At 42.6% G+C, this 18,748-nt stretch overlaps 1 protein-coding gene across 4 annotated transcripts in view; it reads left to right on the forward strand.

The window, feature by feature from the left end:
* The window catches only part of RAB11FIP4 (RAB11 family interacting protein 4), a 132,711-nt gene that overhangs the window by 44,824 nt on the left and 69,139 nt on the right, over positions 1-18,748 (forward strand). For all 4 annotated transcript variants that reach the window (XR_012634750.1, XM_074921869.1, XM_074921871.1 and 1 more), the window contains exons 2-3: positions 121-208; positions 11,356-11,444. Coding sequence is in view for 3 of the 4 variants with exons in the window: in XM_074921869.1 (XP_074777970.1) it covers positions 121-208; positions 11,356-11,444 (177 nt within the window). In the remaining variant the exon portion in view is untranslated. The remainder of the gene's footprint in view (positions 1-120; positions 209-11,355; positions 11,445-18,748) is intronic.

Here is an 18,748-nt window from a genome sequence, read left to right on the forward strand (position 1 = left end):
CTGATTCAAGTGAACATTACAGTTATTCTTCCACTTAGGGTCTTCTGTAGAAGATATAGACCAACTGAGCAACAGATGATGCACCAAGCTCAACACGTATTTTATGATCTTTTCTTTTAGGTGGAAAAACTGGCAAAGTACTTGGACCCAAATGATTTGGGAAGAATCAATTTTAAGGAGTTCTGTCATGGAGTTTTTGCTATCAAAGGTATGTGCATATTTCTTAAAAATAATCCTCTTTAGTTCAACTAATGTTTCTCTGGATGCAAAAGATGTATGATCGAAGATCCTCTCTTTTGACTGTGGATATTTGTAGTGACAGTAGGGCAACTCTGGGAACAGAACCTCTGTATTTTTCCTTCTTGTGCATTCAAGTGTCAATGTGAGCAATACTAGCATGCCTGCATCCACAGTGTATTGGTTTACTGTTAGTTTTTCAGAACAAATGTGATGTGGTTTAAAGACAAATGTAGCAGAAGAAAGAGTAGCTTTGTGGTTAGCAGGCAGTGCCAAAGTCTGATACTTCCAGGTTGTCATCTGGTTCTGCTGTTGATTTACCTAAGGAAGTTAGAGAGTCCTTGGGCTTTAGTTTCTCTACTAGGAAATCTAAGACTATTATACTCTTCTTGAGTTACCTGCAAGGTATAGTTAATTTATGTTTTCAAAGTACCTGGGGACATGTTTGGAAATGAAAAGGGTTAATTACAGGTTGGCCATACAAGCCCCAAAGATAGAGACCAGATGGATCAAATCAATTCGTTTTGCAAGGAAACAGTCCTTGACAGAAGACACAGACATTATTATGCTATAGCTTAGCCAAAGGGCAACGAAGCAAACAGTGAAGAGGGACTTGAGCTGTTTTGCTGCTGATTAGTTTTCTAGCTTCCCATAGAAAAATAATCTAGCCTGTCCTTTTCCAGACACATGGTGAAGTGCCAGAGTGCAGTCATAGCCCAGAGGCTTCACTTCAGTGACAGGGTGAAAGTCACAGTGACCATAGTGTGATTCCAGGAGAAGCCTCTGGAGAGTCTGCTACGATGAGATTATTATGAAGCCATAATGATGCAAGAATGTAACACCACAGCAATTTTAATTAAAGTTTATGGCAGCCAAGGACAGTGTATAATTATGTAAAATTACAGTGAGAAGCTGCTTTCAGTCCATGTTCATGGAGACATCTTCCAAGGTGACACTGATGTGTTTGAAGAGAAGGCAATAGAAAGCCCAGAAGGAAAATCAATCCATTAGTGTATAGACACTAAAGTCTATACTAGAGGTTTTCCTTTTCCAGGAAACGCTCTAGGAAACTGGGTTCTAGGTTAAATAAGACAAAAGTTCTGTAAATCATCTGGTAGTCCTCTCTAATTCAGAGTCTAAAGATGTGCACAAATGCACAATATATGATCAGGAGGCCATAGATGTGACTCAGAAGAACTTCTCTTCTGTAATAACTGTGCCCTCATCCACACTGGGCAGGACTCTCAGTAAAGGAGTGAGCAGCTACGTTTCCTTTTGTGTGAGGGACAGCGTGCACATGTGGACAGTTATCAGAGAGTGATGATGCCTTGGGAGTTTTCATCCTTGCTCACCTTGTGGGAACTGATTCGTGTATTCATAGCCTAAGGTCTAGTCCTGCAAAGATGTGACTTTCATCAAACGCTTTGGAATACATGTACTATATACTATATATACTCTATACTTTAGCTTAAAGCCTGTATGTGAAACATATTATAGATAGGGTCCAAATCATATGCTCGATGGATATTAGTATGTATACGTGAACAGATACAGAGAAATCATCCGATTCTGCAGCATCACCTAGAGCTCTCTTAGCACATCATTAGCATTGTCAACACTTACACAGTGTCAGTGCCAAGCGTGTATAATTGCAGGAGCAGTTGTATCTGTTTCTGATAAGACATTGTTATGTATGCTTTCACAGCATCTCTTTAGAAAAGCTGCTTCTATTGCTTACCTCACAGTGTGGAAGTTTTATTGGTCTTTAGTTACCAGCCCCATTTTTCTTAAAAATTAAATTGGTCATATCAGAAAGGCTATGTCTACCTTTCGGAATGGAAAACCTCCACAATGTTGTTACCTCTCACTTTTCAGTGCAGCCACATCCCAGGGGTAGCAGCAGGCTTGTTATCAAACAAAAGCAATTTGTCTTGGCAGCAACAGATTATAAATATGATTCTTTGGCATCTCAGCCTATTGCAGTTGCTTGGGGCAATCAGATTAATAGAGCAAAATGAGATCCTGCTATAAATCCAGTGTTTTTTTTCAGTAATGGAATATGAAGCTGTGTTATTCTTAGCACTGGAAGCCAAATGTTTAAATTCAAGTTTTACTATCCTAATGCCTTGCCATATTTCTTATTTATGAGACATCAGATTAATTTGTCTCATAGATGCTTGCCTTTATAGTATGCTGAAGAAATTTTTTGCTGCACAGAGTGATATGGTGTCAAGGTTTTTTCGGTAGTTCGGTGCCTTGAATGTGTTTAAAGAACAACAGATTCAAATCTCAGTGGTAAAGAACTGACCTCTGATGATGTTGATTTAAACATTTCAGATCCAGGTATGGATCTTAGCAAAAAACTAAATGTTGGAACTGAAAAAAATCCCAAACATTGGAGTGTTCAATGTCTGCTCTGTAACTGGCTGGTAGCAGCTCTTGCTGCAAGGAGAAACCCCAAACCCTGGATCTAAACTCTGCAGTTTGGCCTCCCTCCTCCAGAAATCAGGGCATTGTTCACTCTTGCACGGTACAAATGAAAAGTGTTGTGTTCCTTTACAAGTGGACATCAAGCCTTGTCTCCTCCTTAGTGCTGTGAGCTGGATAAACCTCATGACATACGAATCATGTACCTTCACAGCAGCTGCTGGGACTATCAGGTGAAAAAGACAATTAATCTTCAGCTGCTGAGTAGCAGGAGCTGTGGGGAAGGATGTGCTGAGGAGTCTCACTAACAGCAGGGACCTTTGGAAGTGATGGAGAGGATTTTTTTCAAGTGGAAGTATCTATGCTAGAGGGGAGAAGTGTGTTGGAGAAATTCATTCCTACTGTGTCTCTGGGGTAGAATACTGGACAGTCAGGGTGCTTTCCGTTTATGGAAAGTTTTGCTTCTTTTTGCTGGCCCTTTGTGGATTAAAGGACTTTGCCTCAGCATCTGTGCTGAACCCCTGCTGTCTAGGCTGCTTTCCCCACAAAATTATTCTCTGCCAGAGCCAGGGACAGGCTTGCTATCAAATTTAAAGCTTTGCAGCAATTTCATTGGAATCCCAGCACATGAAGGTTTTACTCCTGCTGAAGCTGCCCTCTCTATCTGCTCACTGCATGGCTTTATTTCTAATAACTGCATCTGTCTGGAGAGCAATTGCCATGAAATAACACCTCTACCCTCTTACCTAGCAGCTGTGTCAAAGCCAGTATAGCCTAAGAAGTGGCACTGCTTAGAGACTTTGAGAGCAGCCAGAACATCACTCAAAGGCTGAATTCCCATTGATTTCAGCAGGGTCAACGTGGGATCCATTACTGTTTGCTCAGTGGAGTCACTGACTGGTTTTGCTGTGCTGAATTTATTATACTGATCCAGTAAATATTTTCTGCCACTTGTAATACTTAAAGGCTTGAGTGGAACTGTTATTTCTGATGTGCTGTGCAGGCTGGTAGGTTCCACAGTCAGATGTGTTTGTGGGACCAGGCTCTTGGTACGTTTAGCAGGCTCTAATTAAGTCTGACCTGTTCCTTCTATTTTAAGATTTCTGTTGTCTTTCCAATAGTCTCTCAGCTTTGATATTCCACTCTAAAAAATCCCAAACCCTGACAAGTAAAGGGTGAGCTCCCCCTACTGACTTTGGTGTTGCTGCTCACAGAAATGAGGGTACAGCACGAATACGAATTAATATATCATAGAATTAAAAGATAAATGCAAATGTAGTCTGACTTTATAGCTTATTTTAACCATGAAAACAACTCTGACCACTGTGTACTAATTGGACAGTAATGGCTTTCATAATGGGAGAAACTGAGCCACGTTAGCACAGAGCACTTCTGCAATCTTTGTGCTCTAGCAGAATAATTTTTTTCAGATGAAATCATACGGCCTGTTTTTCTTCTGGAGTAAGCGAGTATTTTCCTCATCTTGTAGAAGTTTTAAGGACGTTTAAATTATGCTCTTATATTATATTTGAAAACAGGGAGTTGTAGGAGCTCCTTCATATTCATTAACAGTGCAGAAGCAGCACAGTTGTGAATTTATACACTTCCCCACCTGCAGCAATAGAAACCTTTAAATCTTCAGAATAGTAACACAGACCATTATGTGCCTTCAAAAATCCACCCCTGTGCTTCCCTGGATCTTTAGGCATCTAATAACTGCAGTTGGCTGGAAAGCTTCTAGAAGAAGTCTTAATGTGAGCAGATTGAAGTTAAAAAGTAGATATGTTTCCCCATGAGTTCCTAGCAATTTTGATGAAAATTTCAAGAATACAGATTTGCCCAAAGCTTTAAAGAAATATTCAAAAAGGGAAGTTGGCTGTTCTGGTAGTTCAGACTGAGACAGATTATCTGGACTGTTAAAGAATATGAAAATAATATAATATGAGATTTGATGGGGTTTTTTCTTGCAAAGTTTTCCAAAGCAGAATATTTCTGGCCTTCTGCTTCACTGGAGATTTATTTTCTTTACTTTGCTTTTATAGTTTCATTCAGATGCTCCAAACATACATATTTCTCCCAAAATCAGTGCCAAGTTTGGACCGCCTCTTTTAATAAACTTTAAAATCTAATTTGCAGTCCCTTACCTCAGAATGGTATTGTACCAGCTTTGCCCGGAAGATCCAATTTGGAATAAGAGATTAAAATGTTGCAGTCATGTAAAAGTTTATCTTTATTTGCCAGGCACCAGTATTTGTGATGTATACCAATACCTAAGACAGCTGCACTGGCACAGGAATTTCAGTGAAGCACTGCAGAAAACCTCAGGCTTGATGAACCCATTTAGGCTTGTAGCTATAGATCTCAAACTTCACAGTGTAACTGGAGATGATTTGATGAATCTATCCATTCTTTTAAGAATAAGTTATTGACAAGAGTGGTACTTGGGATGGCTCCAAGGAGGGCTGTCACATAAATGTGAAGAGCTGAGCTCTCCTGTTGTAAATTACACTATAGCTGTTTAATGAACTGAAGTTGGTTCTCTTAAAAGTACTTCAGAGTTTTCTGAGACTCAACTAAATTTTACTAAATACAGCCTGAAACCATAAATGAGTCTACTATACCATTAAAGATTCAAGGGTGGATAAAGTAAAAAGCTATTGCTTTTAGGAAAAATGCCAGGAACCGACTACATTCAATTAGGCAACCAGATTTGATTTCCTATATTAAAATTGCTTAATTGCCTGTGAAAATTGCCTGGTGCCGTATGGGTTAAATCTCCTTCTTGGAGCATCTGCAGGAAATCACTTTGCTACGATTGTGTTTATTAAGTGAAACTGAAGGTAAATTTGTAAAATTATCTGGTAAGAGAAGTTGTGTCTGGCATCCTGAGTGAACTGAAAAAGTTAAAGGTTCAGGTCTTCCCCTTCGGTGACTTGTAAAATACTTTCATCATCTTTGCTTAGGAGTAAAGATGATCCTGTCCTGCCTCTGGACAGCCAGAACTGTGTTTTGAGAGTTTACGAGTCTTAGGTATTTTCACAAAAGGAAAAATCTTAGCTATTTATTTTCACAAAAAGAAAGGGTAAATGACCCAATGGTTTTGGTACTACTTAGAATTCTTGTTCTGCAGCAGCTTCCTGACCAGGGACAGGTCACTTTCCATTTTACCTCACTTTGCCCTGTAAAGTGCAAATAATTCCAAGCTCATATGCTACTCCCTAACCCAGTTCTGGTTAATTGAATTGTGTTTGCGTATGCATTTTTAATATTAGGATAAATAGTTTTTAACTCAGATAATTTTGACAGACCAGACTAGAGAGTGACTCAGTTCTTTGTTAAACAAGAACTCATACATGTCTGTGTGTCCAACAGTCTTCTCAGTGGCACAGAGAAGCTGCCTCTGTGCTGGCTTATCAGGTGTCTTTAACCAGAAAAGAAAATTCAGTAGCTTCTGGCCACTCTCATTTTGGGATCTGATAGTTAAATTCTTTCTCCAGATACAAGATTGTCCCTGATCTGTGTCACCCTGCACAGTGATGTATAACCTGATCTCCTTCTACGACAGGGCGACCTGCTTATTGGATGAGGGAAAGGCTGTGGATGTTGTTTACCTTGACTTCAGTAAGGCTTTTGACACTGTTTCCCACAGCATTCTCCTGGTGAAACTGGCTGCTCAAGGCTTGGATGGGCACACGCTTTGCTGGATGAAAAACTGTCTGGATGGCTGGGCCCAAAGAGTTGTGGTGAACGGAGTTAAATCTGGTTGGTGGCCGGTCATGGGTTCGGTATTGGCTTCACTCCTGTTTAACGTCTTTATTGATGATCTAGACGAGGGGATTGAGTGCACCCTCAGTAAGTTTGCAGATGACACCCAGTTGGGTGGGAGTGTTGATCTGCTCGAGGGCAGGGAGGCTCTGCAGAGAGACCTGGACAGGCTGGAGCCATGGGGTGAGCCCAACTGGGGGAGTTTCAATAAGGCCAAATGCCACGGGCTGCTCTTGGGTCACAACAACCCCCAGCAGCGCTACAGGCTTGGGGAGGAGTGGCTGGAGAGCTGCCAGTCAGAGAGGGACCTGGGGGGGTGATTGACAGCCGGCTGAACAGGAGCCAGCAGTGTGCCCAGGTGGCCAAGAAGGCCAATGGCATCCTGGCTTGTGTCAGCACTGGCGTGGCCAGCAGGGACAGGGAAGGGATCTTACCCCTGTGCTCAGCACTGGTGAGGCTGCCCCTCAGTGAGTTGGTTCAGTTTTGTGCCCCTCACCCCAAAAAGGCCATTGAATGACTCGGGAGCGGCTGAGGGAACTGGGGGGGTTTAGTCTGGAGAAGAGGAGGCTGAGGGGAGACCTCATCGCCCTCTACAGCTCCCTGACAGGAGGGTGCAGAGAGGGGGGATGAGTCTCTTCAACCAAGTAACAAGCGACAGGACAAGAGGGAATGGCCTCAAGTTGAGCCAGGGAAGGCTTAGACTAGATATTAGGAAGCATTTCGTCACAGAACGGGTTGTTGGGTGTTGGAGTGGCTGCCCAGGTCAGGGGGGGAGTCCCTATCCCTGGAGGGGTTTAAGAGTAGAGTCAACATGGCGCTGAGGGATATGGTGGAGTTGGGAACTGTCAACGTTAGGTTAATGGCTGGACTAGATGATCTTCAAGATCTGTTCCAACCTAGATGATTCTGTGATATAATGCACAGCCCTTCAGCAGTGTTCCTCCCTAGAAGGCATAATTTTGCAGAGCTGCAGCAGTAAATACACAAGGATTTGAAACTATTACTGGGTTAGCTCTTTGCCTCTGTCTACTGCCTCACGATGATTGCAGTGCAGCTCAGTCTCCTTGCCAAGTGCTGCCCTGAAATGTAGATCAGGAAATTTTCCTAACTGTAGTAAGGAAAAGAGAACGTCCAGCATATTAATATCTTATGATACAAGTAGACATCCAAATGAGATATCTCTAATCAGCCATGTAAGTGGCTTTTGGTTTTACCATTTCCTGGAAAATTAAGTTCTAGCAATAATGGGACATCTTAGTGCAGGAGGTCCTTAAAGTAGCCAGGAAGTATTCCTCAGCTTATTTGCAGTGGGTTATTTATAGACAGATTCTAGCCTTGGGCACATACTGCTGCACAGCTTGAAATATCCATCATGGCAGTTCTGCAAGGCTCAGCAAGCATGTTTATTCTCAGGAGGGGTACTGGTAGCAGAGAGCACCATCTGTGCCAGACTAGACTGCTCGCTGTACAAACTGTTGTCCAGTACCTTCATATTTCCATATTGAGATTTGCCAGAGTAAACTTTGTTTTTTCATTGTTTTCTGTCTGGACTGTGACACACTAATCTAGCTCACTGGCATTTCCCAGGCTGCAAACCAAAATATATTCTGGTAATAAGTCATACGCATGGTATTCGGGACACTCTAGTATCTCTCCTTTATATTAAGCCCCTTGTGTAAACCTCTTGAAGTACTTGAAAAATTCAAGTTATCATTTAGATAAGGGGAGCAAAAGGTGAGATATGTTAGCACTGTTGCAGGAAAACACCAAGTCGAAAGCTGAGGCATTTCCCAACAGTGTGCCAAAACCCACCCTCCTGGTGATAAGGGATGGCCCGAAGAAAAGACCGGTACCAGAGTCCTTCAGAGTTAAGAGATTCTGATTTGTGTCTTCACAGAGAAAAAGAGCAACAGAGAATTTATTCTTTAAACACAGTTCTTAACAGGAATAAAACCAGTGGCACAATCCTAAGATTCATGAAGCCACTGGCCATCTTTCCATTGATTTGGTGGATGTTGGAACAGGTTCATATGTTTGCAGGGTAGCAATGATGTGATCTCAAAGGATCTCAGAGGAAGATGGCCTCCCAGCATTTCCTCCTTTTCTTCCCTTTTTTATGGAGTATAACAACATGCGGATCTTCCCCACATGGTGAACAAAATCCAAGCTGTCATGGCAGCTTGCATGCTAAGCAAACCTCTCCCGGGGACACTGGTTGCTGCACACTCCGTCCACACTCAGACATCTTCCCACCAAAAAGTCACCTTTGCAGAAGAAGACAGTCTCAGATGAACCTACATCCTGAGTCTGTCAGTGCCAATGAAAACTTGGCCTGTGACTTTAAAAAAAGCAAGATTTGGCTTAATTTGCCATTTTAATCTGTGCAACTAGGTAAACAAATTGGTTTAAATGCCTGGTGATGTTCTGGAAATGGGTCAAATGCTTGATCAGCTCCTGTGGTCCTGGATCAAGACATAAAAGCCTGTGCCAGGTGGCCCTCATGAAGAAGTGGGGGCTGCCCGGAGTAGGTTAGGTACAAAGGAGGCAATGCTTTTCTCCCCGGTGCTTTTACTGAATAGGCTTGAATTTAAATGGCCAGGGGCTATCGTGTAGAGGTCCACCTTAATGGACAAGGAAAATAAAAGAATGTGATCAGGAATAATCTTGGGTAAGAACTGAACAGCAAAGAGGGGACACAAAAGACCCACAGCTACAGTCTAGATTTGAGACCCTGAAGATCTGGGAGCTATTTGTGACTCTAACAGACCAGTCTGGCTGGCATCTCAAGAAGAGAGAAGGTAGAAATGTTTTTGAGTCTCCCTGTTCTGGGCAGTTAAATCCTTCTTTGAAGGTTCACAGCTTTTGTGACTTTTCCCCACCAAAGAAGAAAGTTGGGGGAGGTGATAACTTCTCCCCTAACAGGTTTAAATGAATATTGACTGCTTAGAGGTCTTCAGCACTGTTGTTAATAGGACTGAATTAGGAAAATAAGGCTTGAAATTATGGCTGAAGATACTGTAGTTGGGAGTTTTTAGAACAGTGTAAACACATCTCCTTCATTACACTAATTTACATCCATTACTGTGTAGCACTTGGCATTTATTTTCTTTTTTGCTGGAGATAACTCACTTTAATGAGTTGGTGCTCCATATCATGCAGAGACCTATTAGCAAAGTAAGCAGTTCATACATGTAAAGACTCTCACAGTGGGTGCTGGCATAAGGCAGTTTTATGAGTAATAAGCTTTGGTTATTATTCTACTTTGGTTATTACTCTACATACTACTTTATGTCAAAAGGTACAAACAGCAAATTGAATTCTCCTCTGAAAGAGGACTAGGGAATAACTTCAGGCAAGCACAGGCTGGCACACTTAATGATGAAACCAAGGGAAAGGATCATAGCTGGGTGGGAAGCATGAAGTCACAGGCAGGGCAAATTATGTAGAAAGATGTCCTCTTTAGGCAAACAAGATTAACATCTTGCCTTTATCAGCCAGTAAATTGTTTTTTTGGATTGTTATTCCCAGGTGAGCTCTTCTTTGGGAAGTGATACTAACACACCATTCTCACGCACTAACTTCTCCATCAGAGAAAAATGCACAGAAGTGTGCAATTAATAGCTTAATTTATTCTCTGTTCTGTGCCACTTGAGAATCTCACTTTGCTGCAGAAGTTGGAAAATGGAAAAGTGTCCTGCTGCCTGTTGTCCATGTGATACTTCTGCCATCTTAATGGTTGCTTCATTCACCGTGTGCTGCCTCTGACACATGCCTGTGTGGGGGAGGCAGGAACAACATATTGATCCCCCATATTAGGCTGCTTCCATCTGGTCACCTTTTCTGTCCTTTTAAGTACTCCTTTGTAAGGGACTCCTCTCCATAACCACAAGGTATCTTCACCCCTGCAGATGTTAGTCTTTTATTTTAGAAGGAAGAGAGAAGATCAGCTAACAGTATAAACCTGTGCAGTTCACACTTTTCTCACCTTACTGTTTCCTCTGGCTCACCTGCCTCATGAGTGGGTATCAGTTTGTAACGTCACAGCCAAATACATTGCATTAGTGATGGGACAGAAGAGAAGAATACTGGTGGATAACTGCAGCTTCCAAGTAGGCTAATGTCTAACACATGCCGAGAAGGTTTCACACACTTTAGGCCCAAGGCTGTAAGCTGGTTATTCTAAAATAGCCTGGCCTGATGACATTACTGCTGTCTGCAGCTCAACGTGCCAAGTGCAGTCACTGGTAATTAATGGGGAATGAGGCATTTGGTGATTTCAGTGTTTCTATATTTGTCTCAGGTTTTCAGATGAGCGGAGGACTGAGGGAAACAGGCATTGATTTTTCCAGCTGTTAATGTGGTTGTTAACAAACACAAATGCAGAATCTGAAAATCTCCAGTTGCATTGCATAGATATTTGCTTGCCAAACACCACATGCTCTGTGACAGAGCTCTTTTTCAAGTGGAATTTGTGACATGTAGGTATTGCCTCTTTGTCACTTAGACCAGAGAAAATCAGAAGTAGCTCCTCCACTGACACTCATATGCATTAGACACTGGCTCATGCCAAGCCTGCAAATCCAGTGTTTGACTTCAGAGTCTGGGGTTGCTCAGGGGTGGGTTTCTATCTATTAGTTTCACCAAGCCAAGCAACGCTCAGCTTTCAGTCTCATTGCAGCGTAGTGTATCTGTGCTGAGAGTCAGCATTAGTGTAATTGCACTTAAATAAGTGCCACAAGCTTAATATGTGCTGTGCAGAACTCTGAAGGCAGAGCTTTGTTACAGCCATTTAAACATTCCAGAGCTAGCTTTCAAGGTTTTGTGTATACAGATTAGCTACAAACCTGTGGTTTTTTCTCCATTGTCCATGCAACCTCTGGGAAGATAACCTCTTAGCCTGACCATTTGCTCATTTCTCTTTGTCAGGCTGTGAAGAGTTACTAAAAGATGTTCTGTCTCCTGAAAACTCTGGGACTCGACACTACGAGCCACAGTATGTTGATTACTACTACCAGGTAAGAGAGGTGCTAATTCTGTCTCACGTTAGTGGGCTGCAGAAGCCTCTGGAGTGATCTGTAGTTGGGTCATTGTAAATGCTGTTGTTTTAGTTGGCCTGTTGACTCTTCCTTCCTAGATTCATGACTGTTAGCAAGCCTTCTGTACTGGTTTAAACTGCATTTAACATAGGGTAGCTGTCAGGTGGTATAAGAATATTTAGGATTTGGATATCATTCCTCTTACCAGCCTTGGTATTTGTTTGGCTATGAAGGGAGACATCACATACAAGCTCACTGGCACCACACAAGTGGAAAACACTGATTTGTATCTAATTAGATCAGTCAAACTTTGTAGGTGAACAATATACTGTTGGTAACCTTGATACTACTTTGGCTGGTGGGTATAGCATATTTTCAAACCATTAAAGGTCTTAATCTGTATCCTTAATTTGACAGTGTCTGTGCAGTCTAACAAGCAGAACAATGTCAAGTTTTCCTTTAAGCATCTAATTGTCTCTCCTTCATTTTACTTTGGTTTTAATTACCTCCACCCATGTAAATTCTTAAAGATACAGTTAGCATTGTACATTGTACATTCAGATAAGGACTGCATGTCACTGGTGTTAGGAGACTGCAAATGATGCTGAAATCAGTAGGGAAAGCATTTTACCTTCCAGGTGATGAAGTGTGAGAACAATACTCGTGTACTGAGGAAAGACATGTGATAAGCATGCTGGTGTTACAACACTTCATGGTGTTATACAAAATGGTTTCCACTGTTCATACAAAAAGTGTAGAGACATTTCCTTCACCTCAGTGCAGAAGATGTCTGTTACAAGATGGAAGGAGCCCTCCATGACTGCAAACAGCACGGCAGAATTTGGTCAGAAACTTTCTTAATAAGGAAGAGTTGTCTGAGCTTACTGGCTCTTTTTGCTTGAAATGACAGGCTGGTTTTAGTACCTGGGCTGTGGCTGGATGCCACCATAACTCTGCTTGTTTCTGAAGCCCTATTTTTTCTTTAACTGATGACATAGATACCCGCCATGCTGTTGCTTGGTTACCTTAATAGATATCATAAACCAAACTCCCTGTTTTGCAGTAGATGATAAAGGTTATAAAATGGAAAGCAGGTTCTCTGCAAACACTAGATGTTCCCGTGTTGCTACGCAAGACTGGTTCTGACACTCTTTGAAAACAGGCGGCTTGGTCGTTGGGTCTTTATTCCTCAGGGATTTCACATCTGCTGTCAGCTGAAGACGTGCTGTGGAGAGTGCTTGAAGACAAACTGTGAGATGGCTGCAAACTGCACCACTCCTGCCACCTATCTGCAGGAGAGCCTGAGGGTGGGAGTTGCAGCTGCTAATCCAGATGATTAGTTTGAGTTTGAGTTCTAGGTTTGTGCCTCTGAGAGACCAAGGGAGCAGAGGGTGACCCTTCCTGTTCAGAAAGAGTTGATCTGGCAGTGCTGTGGTGGAAGCGTTGCTGGTCACTCCAGGTAGGATTTCTGATGTCCACCAGCCACCCTGTATGGTCCCTGCAGTGGGCAGCACCATTGCAGTAGAGTCCAGCTGCTGTGCTTGCCCACTTTAACTGGGACGATGCAGTATTTATATATATATATCTCTGAGCAGAACCAGGTTCTTCCCCACCTGCCCGCAGGTGCAGGTGAGTTATCGTGGCGGGGAGAGCACAGGAAAGAGTGCACACTGTTGTACCACCTCATGCTTATCCCACAGCTCCTCAGCACAGCTGCCCTCCAAAGGGGATCCGTTTCATTTACAATCTTCAGGTCTTTCAGGTGCAGTTTAGAAACTGTTCGCTAGATGTCAGTTAAAGACTGGGAAAAGGCTGTGAACAACCTCCGCGCTTGCTTTAAGAATCATCTCTGGCAGAAAGTTGGGAGTTTTCGTTCTGGTGAAACAGAGAACCGAGATCCAGGTGGATTTGAGGTTATCACCGTTGATGAGATTTGTTCCCCATTCCCAAGGAAGTGTGTACTGAAATCATATGAGCTCTCCTTGCATCTGCTGGTGTAGTCAAGTTTATGGGCAGCTCCCAAAGGCACAAATGGTAGTTGCCTGTCTGATCTGATTTTCATCCCAGTATATCCTTTCCATGTCTGTCTAATTCTCAGGTGCAGTCAAATTCTCAAGCAGCAGAAGGATACATCTGCTGTGATGGCACAAATAGATATTTTAAAAGGGAATGCATCTTTTTTATTCCACCCAAGGGGCTGTACTTACACAAAGGCAGGTACTAAGCTGGTTCATTGTTATGCTGTCTCTGTATTCACAAGGTGATTTAAGGAGAAGGGGAGATTTATCTTTGTCACATATTACTGCCACTGCTTTCACTTTTGCTTCCTCTCTCAAGTGCTCACTCCCGCTATTGTAGCTTTCTGAAGCCCAAAGGCAGAAACCTGAAAATGTAAAGGTAATGTCAAGAAGCAGGATGAAGTGGCAGGAGCCACAGTAAGGTGCTAAACTGATCCAGCTGTTCATGTATGTCGAGTCAAATGGGGAAGGAGAAACTGCCAAGCCTCCAGCCTTTAATTACAACCAACTGGATGCAATTAATTTAAATTGATACATAAAATCCCCTGATACCAGGAGCATGGGGCATTGCATTTGACATTTTCTAAATGGTCTGCTTTTTTTTTTTTTTCCCCTTCACTGTAAGCAAGAAGAAAAGCTGAGAAGCTTTTAATGTCTAAAAACTTTGTCCAAAAAAGGAGAAGTATGGTATATGCCATTTAAAATGCAAAGACCATTCCATGGAAAGTTTCAAAGGGTTTATAAGAAGTGGTTGTGTTACTGGTATTTCAGGTGAACAGAGAGGTTTTCCTTTGAGCTCAAGTCTGTTAAGGTGAATTTTGCAGAAAGCAAAGAGCAACACTTGGTTACTGTCAGGTCAGTGGGAAATCTCCATCAGCATTGATTCATGTTGCGAAGAGTATTTTTTCCTCTTTGGACCAGAGAAAGCTGGTGGGATTGCAGTTAGGAGTTGGCAGTTGTAGAGTCCCTCTGGTCCAGGACCTACAAATAAACCTGCCCCCTCTGTCTATGAATTCAGAATCTGTTGGTGTGGTCAAAGTCTGTATTGTGCTCCATCTGAGGCATTGCTTCAGTCAAGTGCTGTTTATTAGTATAATTTCTGTCTCTTACAGCCTTTAGAGAGATAATAGTAATACTTCGAGTTTGCCAGAAGCCAATTTATCGACCCTGAATTCCTTTCACAGTGTTTGCTGCTATGGCCTCAACTCTTGTTTTGACTCGTTTGAAGGGAGACAAAAGTCTCCCTAGTCCAGTGTCCAGGATTTGCTTTGTGGTGAGCATCTGGTAACACTTCAGAGCCCTTGCATAGCCTTTTGGAATTGGTAACCAACAGAAAGTCCACAGCTGAAGTATGTGTGTGAAAATCCAGACCCAGATTCAGCCAGCTCAAACAAAGTAAAGTGCCTGTGTCTAGTATTTCCAAATGGCTGGCTCTGGGCCTTCCTGGGCACCTAGCCAGATGGGAGCACTAGCTAGCCACAGGACTCAGAGGGAATTAGGCTGGCTGCATCTGCAGCTCCCTGGCCAAGATTTGCATTGGAGGCCCTGAGAAGCAGTGACCTGGGTCTAGGTACTCTTCTGTCTGAGCACCTAAATTTAGGGAGAAGGGAATCAGCAACAGGAGCTGGATTTTTCAACTCTTCCCCTGGTGTATTTTGGCAGTTCAGATTTGAAGGGAGCCTGAATCTAGATCACCCAGCTAGATGACAGAAGAGGAGGTTGAATGATGTATCTTAGAGCTTCTCACCACCAGGTAGCAGGGTACCTATTTGTGTAGCTGCTTGTAAAGGGACAGACTATGTATTTTTACATGTGATTGCCTTTTTGTCTGAAATCAGTGCCCAAGTGCCATACATGCAAACCCAGTAAAGGAGCATGTTGTAAGATACAATAATAGCAGAATCCTTATTTTAAACAAGGCTGTTTGTTTCTTATTAATTGTTGTTGTACTGAGTTCCTGCTTTCCCTTTTTTTGCTGCTCTTGCCTGTAAATAAGAGAGTGAATCTGCCTCTTAACAAGATACAGGATGATTGCTGCATTTCAAAGAATGAGCTGCCTTTTCAGGCCTCTCTGTGTTCGCCTGCCTGCCAAGTGATTAATTACACTGTATGAACAGCAGAAAAATTGTTGAAACATGACAAATAAATTGTGTTTGCCTCTGGGATGGAGCTGGGACTACTAGCTGATCTGCTGCTTTGAAAATATTTTCAGTAGCAATTAAGAGTTTCCCACTGGCTTCTGAAAAAAGTTTTTCCCCCACTAGCTGCTTGAGGATATCTGCTAATACCTGTGTCGGAACAGAGGGGGCCTTTCTGCACTTGAAAAAGACTGTGATCCAAATGGGTTTTTCATGAGGCTGTGGAAGGATGTAGCAGCCTGAGACACAGCTGGACTGAAGGAAAGGTGAAAGGCCATTTGCATAGGTCTCCTTTGTGAGCCTGGAATTGCAGTTATTGTCTCCATTGTGCTGTCTCTTGCTATTTATTGAAAAGCAAAGTCCAGAAAGCACTGAATATTTTACTGAACTCAAACTTGCAGTTCTCCAGTTCTCTTCTTCTTCTTGTTACCATCTTAAATAAAGTGTGCCTTTTTTTTCCTTTTTTTTTTTTTTTTTTTTTTAAATGAGGACATCCCTTTCACCAGGTATGCCAGCAGTTGCAGCAATATTAGCTTGCTGGTGAACAAATCCCTCTGGGTCACTTCGGTAGAGAGGAACAAGCAAAGACATCAAATCTTACCTGAGCCCAAGAAACATCTGTCCTATCACTTCTAGTTTCCCAGAAGCCTGTTCTGCTCAGGTTGGGGTGGTGTCCACCACAAAGACAATGGCAGTCAAGGAATAGTACTAACCTGACACCACAAGTTAATGCAGATCTTTACTAAAGATAGCACCACGCATCCTTCAGAGCTTGACTGTTGACACATATTTATGTTTTGTACAGACTGGGCAGCACTGAGCCCCTAAGAAAATGTTTTCCCACATAGTTTGCTCTGGGTCTGTGCTGAGCTAACTCTTCTGGAAGCTGAAGCAAAGTTTGAGTGAAAGATATCAGATCTGGTGGGGAAACTCTGGAGAGTCTATGACTAGAATTTTTTGTATTTTTCATCTCCTATATGCTGTGTTTTGAAGCGACTCCACATTGACAATCAAGTAATCAGTGTTCTTGGTCGAAGTGACCTCATTTGTCAGGAGGATTTTCTTCATACTGTTTTTCCTAATGTTAAACACAGGTGTTGCCTAACTGTTAATGTGAAACACATCCTCCTGCTTTCTGTGGTAGTGTTAGCAGAGGCACTTCTGTCTTAGCAGAGGCAAAGCAGCTAAGAAGTTAAGTTGGAAATACCCTTCCAACTGATAGCAAAGAGAAGAAAGCAGACTGCGTGGGAAGGAGAAGCAATATTAAACACAGCAAATTGAAGCTTTTTTGTTTTCTGTTTCTTATCAGCCTGCAGTTTTCTCCACCACCACAGTCTCTCAGTGATTCTTGGCTCCCATTGTGTTTTCAGCCCTGCAGATGCTCAGTGTCTGCTTCACGTGTGAAGACTTCCCTCCCTGTGCTTGAGACTCTTGGGGTGTTTATGCTGCGCAGCGATCAGTGCAGTGTGTGTTTGCAAATTGCTTCCCTTACCAAGCTGCTGGTGGGCTCTTCTGTCCTGCTGTCACTGCAGGACCCACACTGATTATGAGCAGCTCATCCTAACGTCTTTCCTCAAGAAGCTGGGAAAGAGGTTGCATATTCATTTTTGCAATAGTCAAAACCTGGGACATGCATGTCCCCCAGTACTTCCAACTAGGGAATGTTCTGGCTGAGGCCTCTCTCTTGGGTAAGCCAAGGGAATCAAGAAGCTTCTCTGGTTTCCCTGGTCTAATCTAGAAGTCTGTTTTATATTTGGTGCTCCTAAATCTGCCAGATTCTCCTTCCCCTCAGCTGCTGCTGTATCCCCTGGGAAATGAGCACACTCAACATCTCCGGGGGTGGCCCTTTGGGAGGCCCAGGCTAAGGACTGATCCCAGCTGAAATCCGTAGAAAAACTTCTTAGACCCCTTAGACCCTGTCAAGAGTTAGGTCAACACCTTGGGTTGTTCTGAGGTGGTTGTTGCCTGAATCCCTCATGGGGGGGGGGGGGGGGTGTAGAAAAGAGTGATAAAGCACAGCCATGCAGTTACAGAGAGAAAAAACTCCATGTTCCTAGGTAGGACTAAGCAGGATTATACACAGGCAACACACGGCACAGTGAGAATTTTATTGTAACCTCTAAGGGCAACACTCAGCAATTCACTCTTTTCCTATTTTTTTCCAAGCATCAGAAAGCAACATTAACTACAACTGCCGAGGAACCCCCAGTGAACAATTACCAAGAGCAATGAAGAACACAGCGTGCCCCCATTTGGGACTAATTTACATGGAAATTGCCTGCTTTCACCTGGCAATATTCTGAATTATATTTTTTTATGTTTGTGCATACATGCAAAAATAAGTGTCCTTGGTACAAAACACCTGCATAAAAATAATCTACCTCTCTGGCTGCTCAAGCTGATTACAAAATGCTGCCCTGAAGAAATGCTGTACAGAGAATGAGCAGTTTTGCACTTAGAGCAAGGTAGGCATCTTCCAACAAAATAAATGCTGACTCCTCCAAAAAACAGCCATAAAAGAGATTGAGGATTATTTTCTTTTTCAAAACCAGTTTGAATTTTTGATTTGGTAGAACACCACACGCTGACATTTTTAAAGGGGAAATTACTTTTTCCCTGACTTGTTTTTGCTTTTGTATGAAACACGCATAAAATAATACAAAAGAAGTGAATCACTCTGGCCCAGTCAAAAAATATTTCTTCCCTTTCTCAAAATGTGTTTTGGATTTTCGTTTGAAAAAAATCCGAGGTTTTGACCATCTCATCCTGAGCTGGGCCAAGAAAATACTTTGAAATCTAAGAGCTCCCAGACTGGAAGAAATGTTTTCCCACCCAGTTTTTGCCACAACGCCCCAGATGCAATCTCACTGTCTGAGGCCAGCAGGAGACTGCTCAGGGCTGAGGTGTGACCTGATAGAGATGTTGCTTGACTTTCTGTAGCCCTCGGAATGGAGTACCTCAGTGCAGCCGTGTTTATTCAGATAGTGCCATGGTTTTGGGGTTAGGAAACTGGGCTGAATAGGTGTATGTCAGTGTTTCTGTGAAAATTCTGCCAGTTAGCTCTTTAAATTTTAAGCACCTGCTCTTGCTGGTGAACTACTGGCCTCCTGTAATAGACACTTAAATC

Source organism: Athene noctua, chromosome 18 (assembly GCF_965140245.1).
Source record: "Athene noctua chromosome 18, bAthNoc1.hap1.1, whole genome shotgun sequence".
In the NCBI taxonomy this organism is placed as follows: Eukaryota; Metazoa; Chordata; class Aves; order Strigiformes; family Strigidae; genus Athene; species Athene noctua.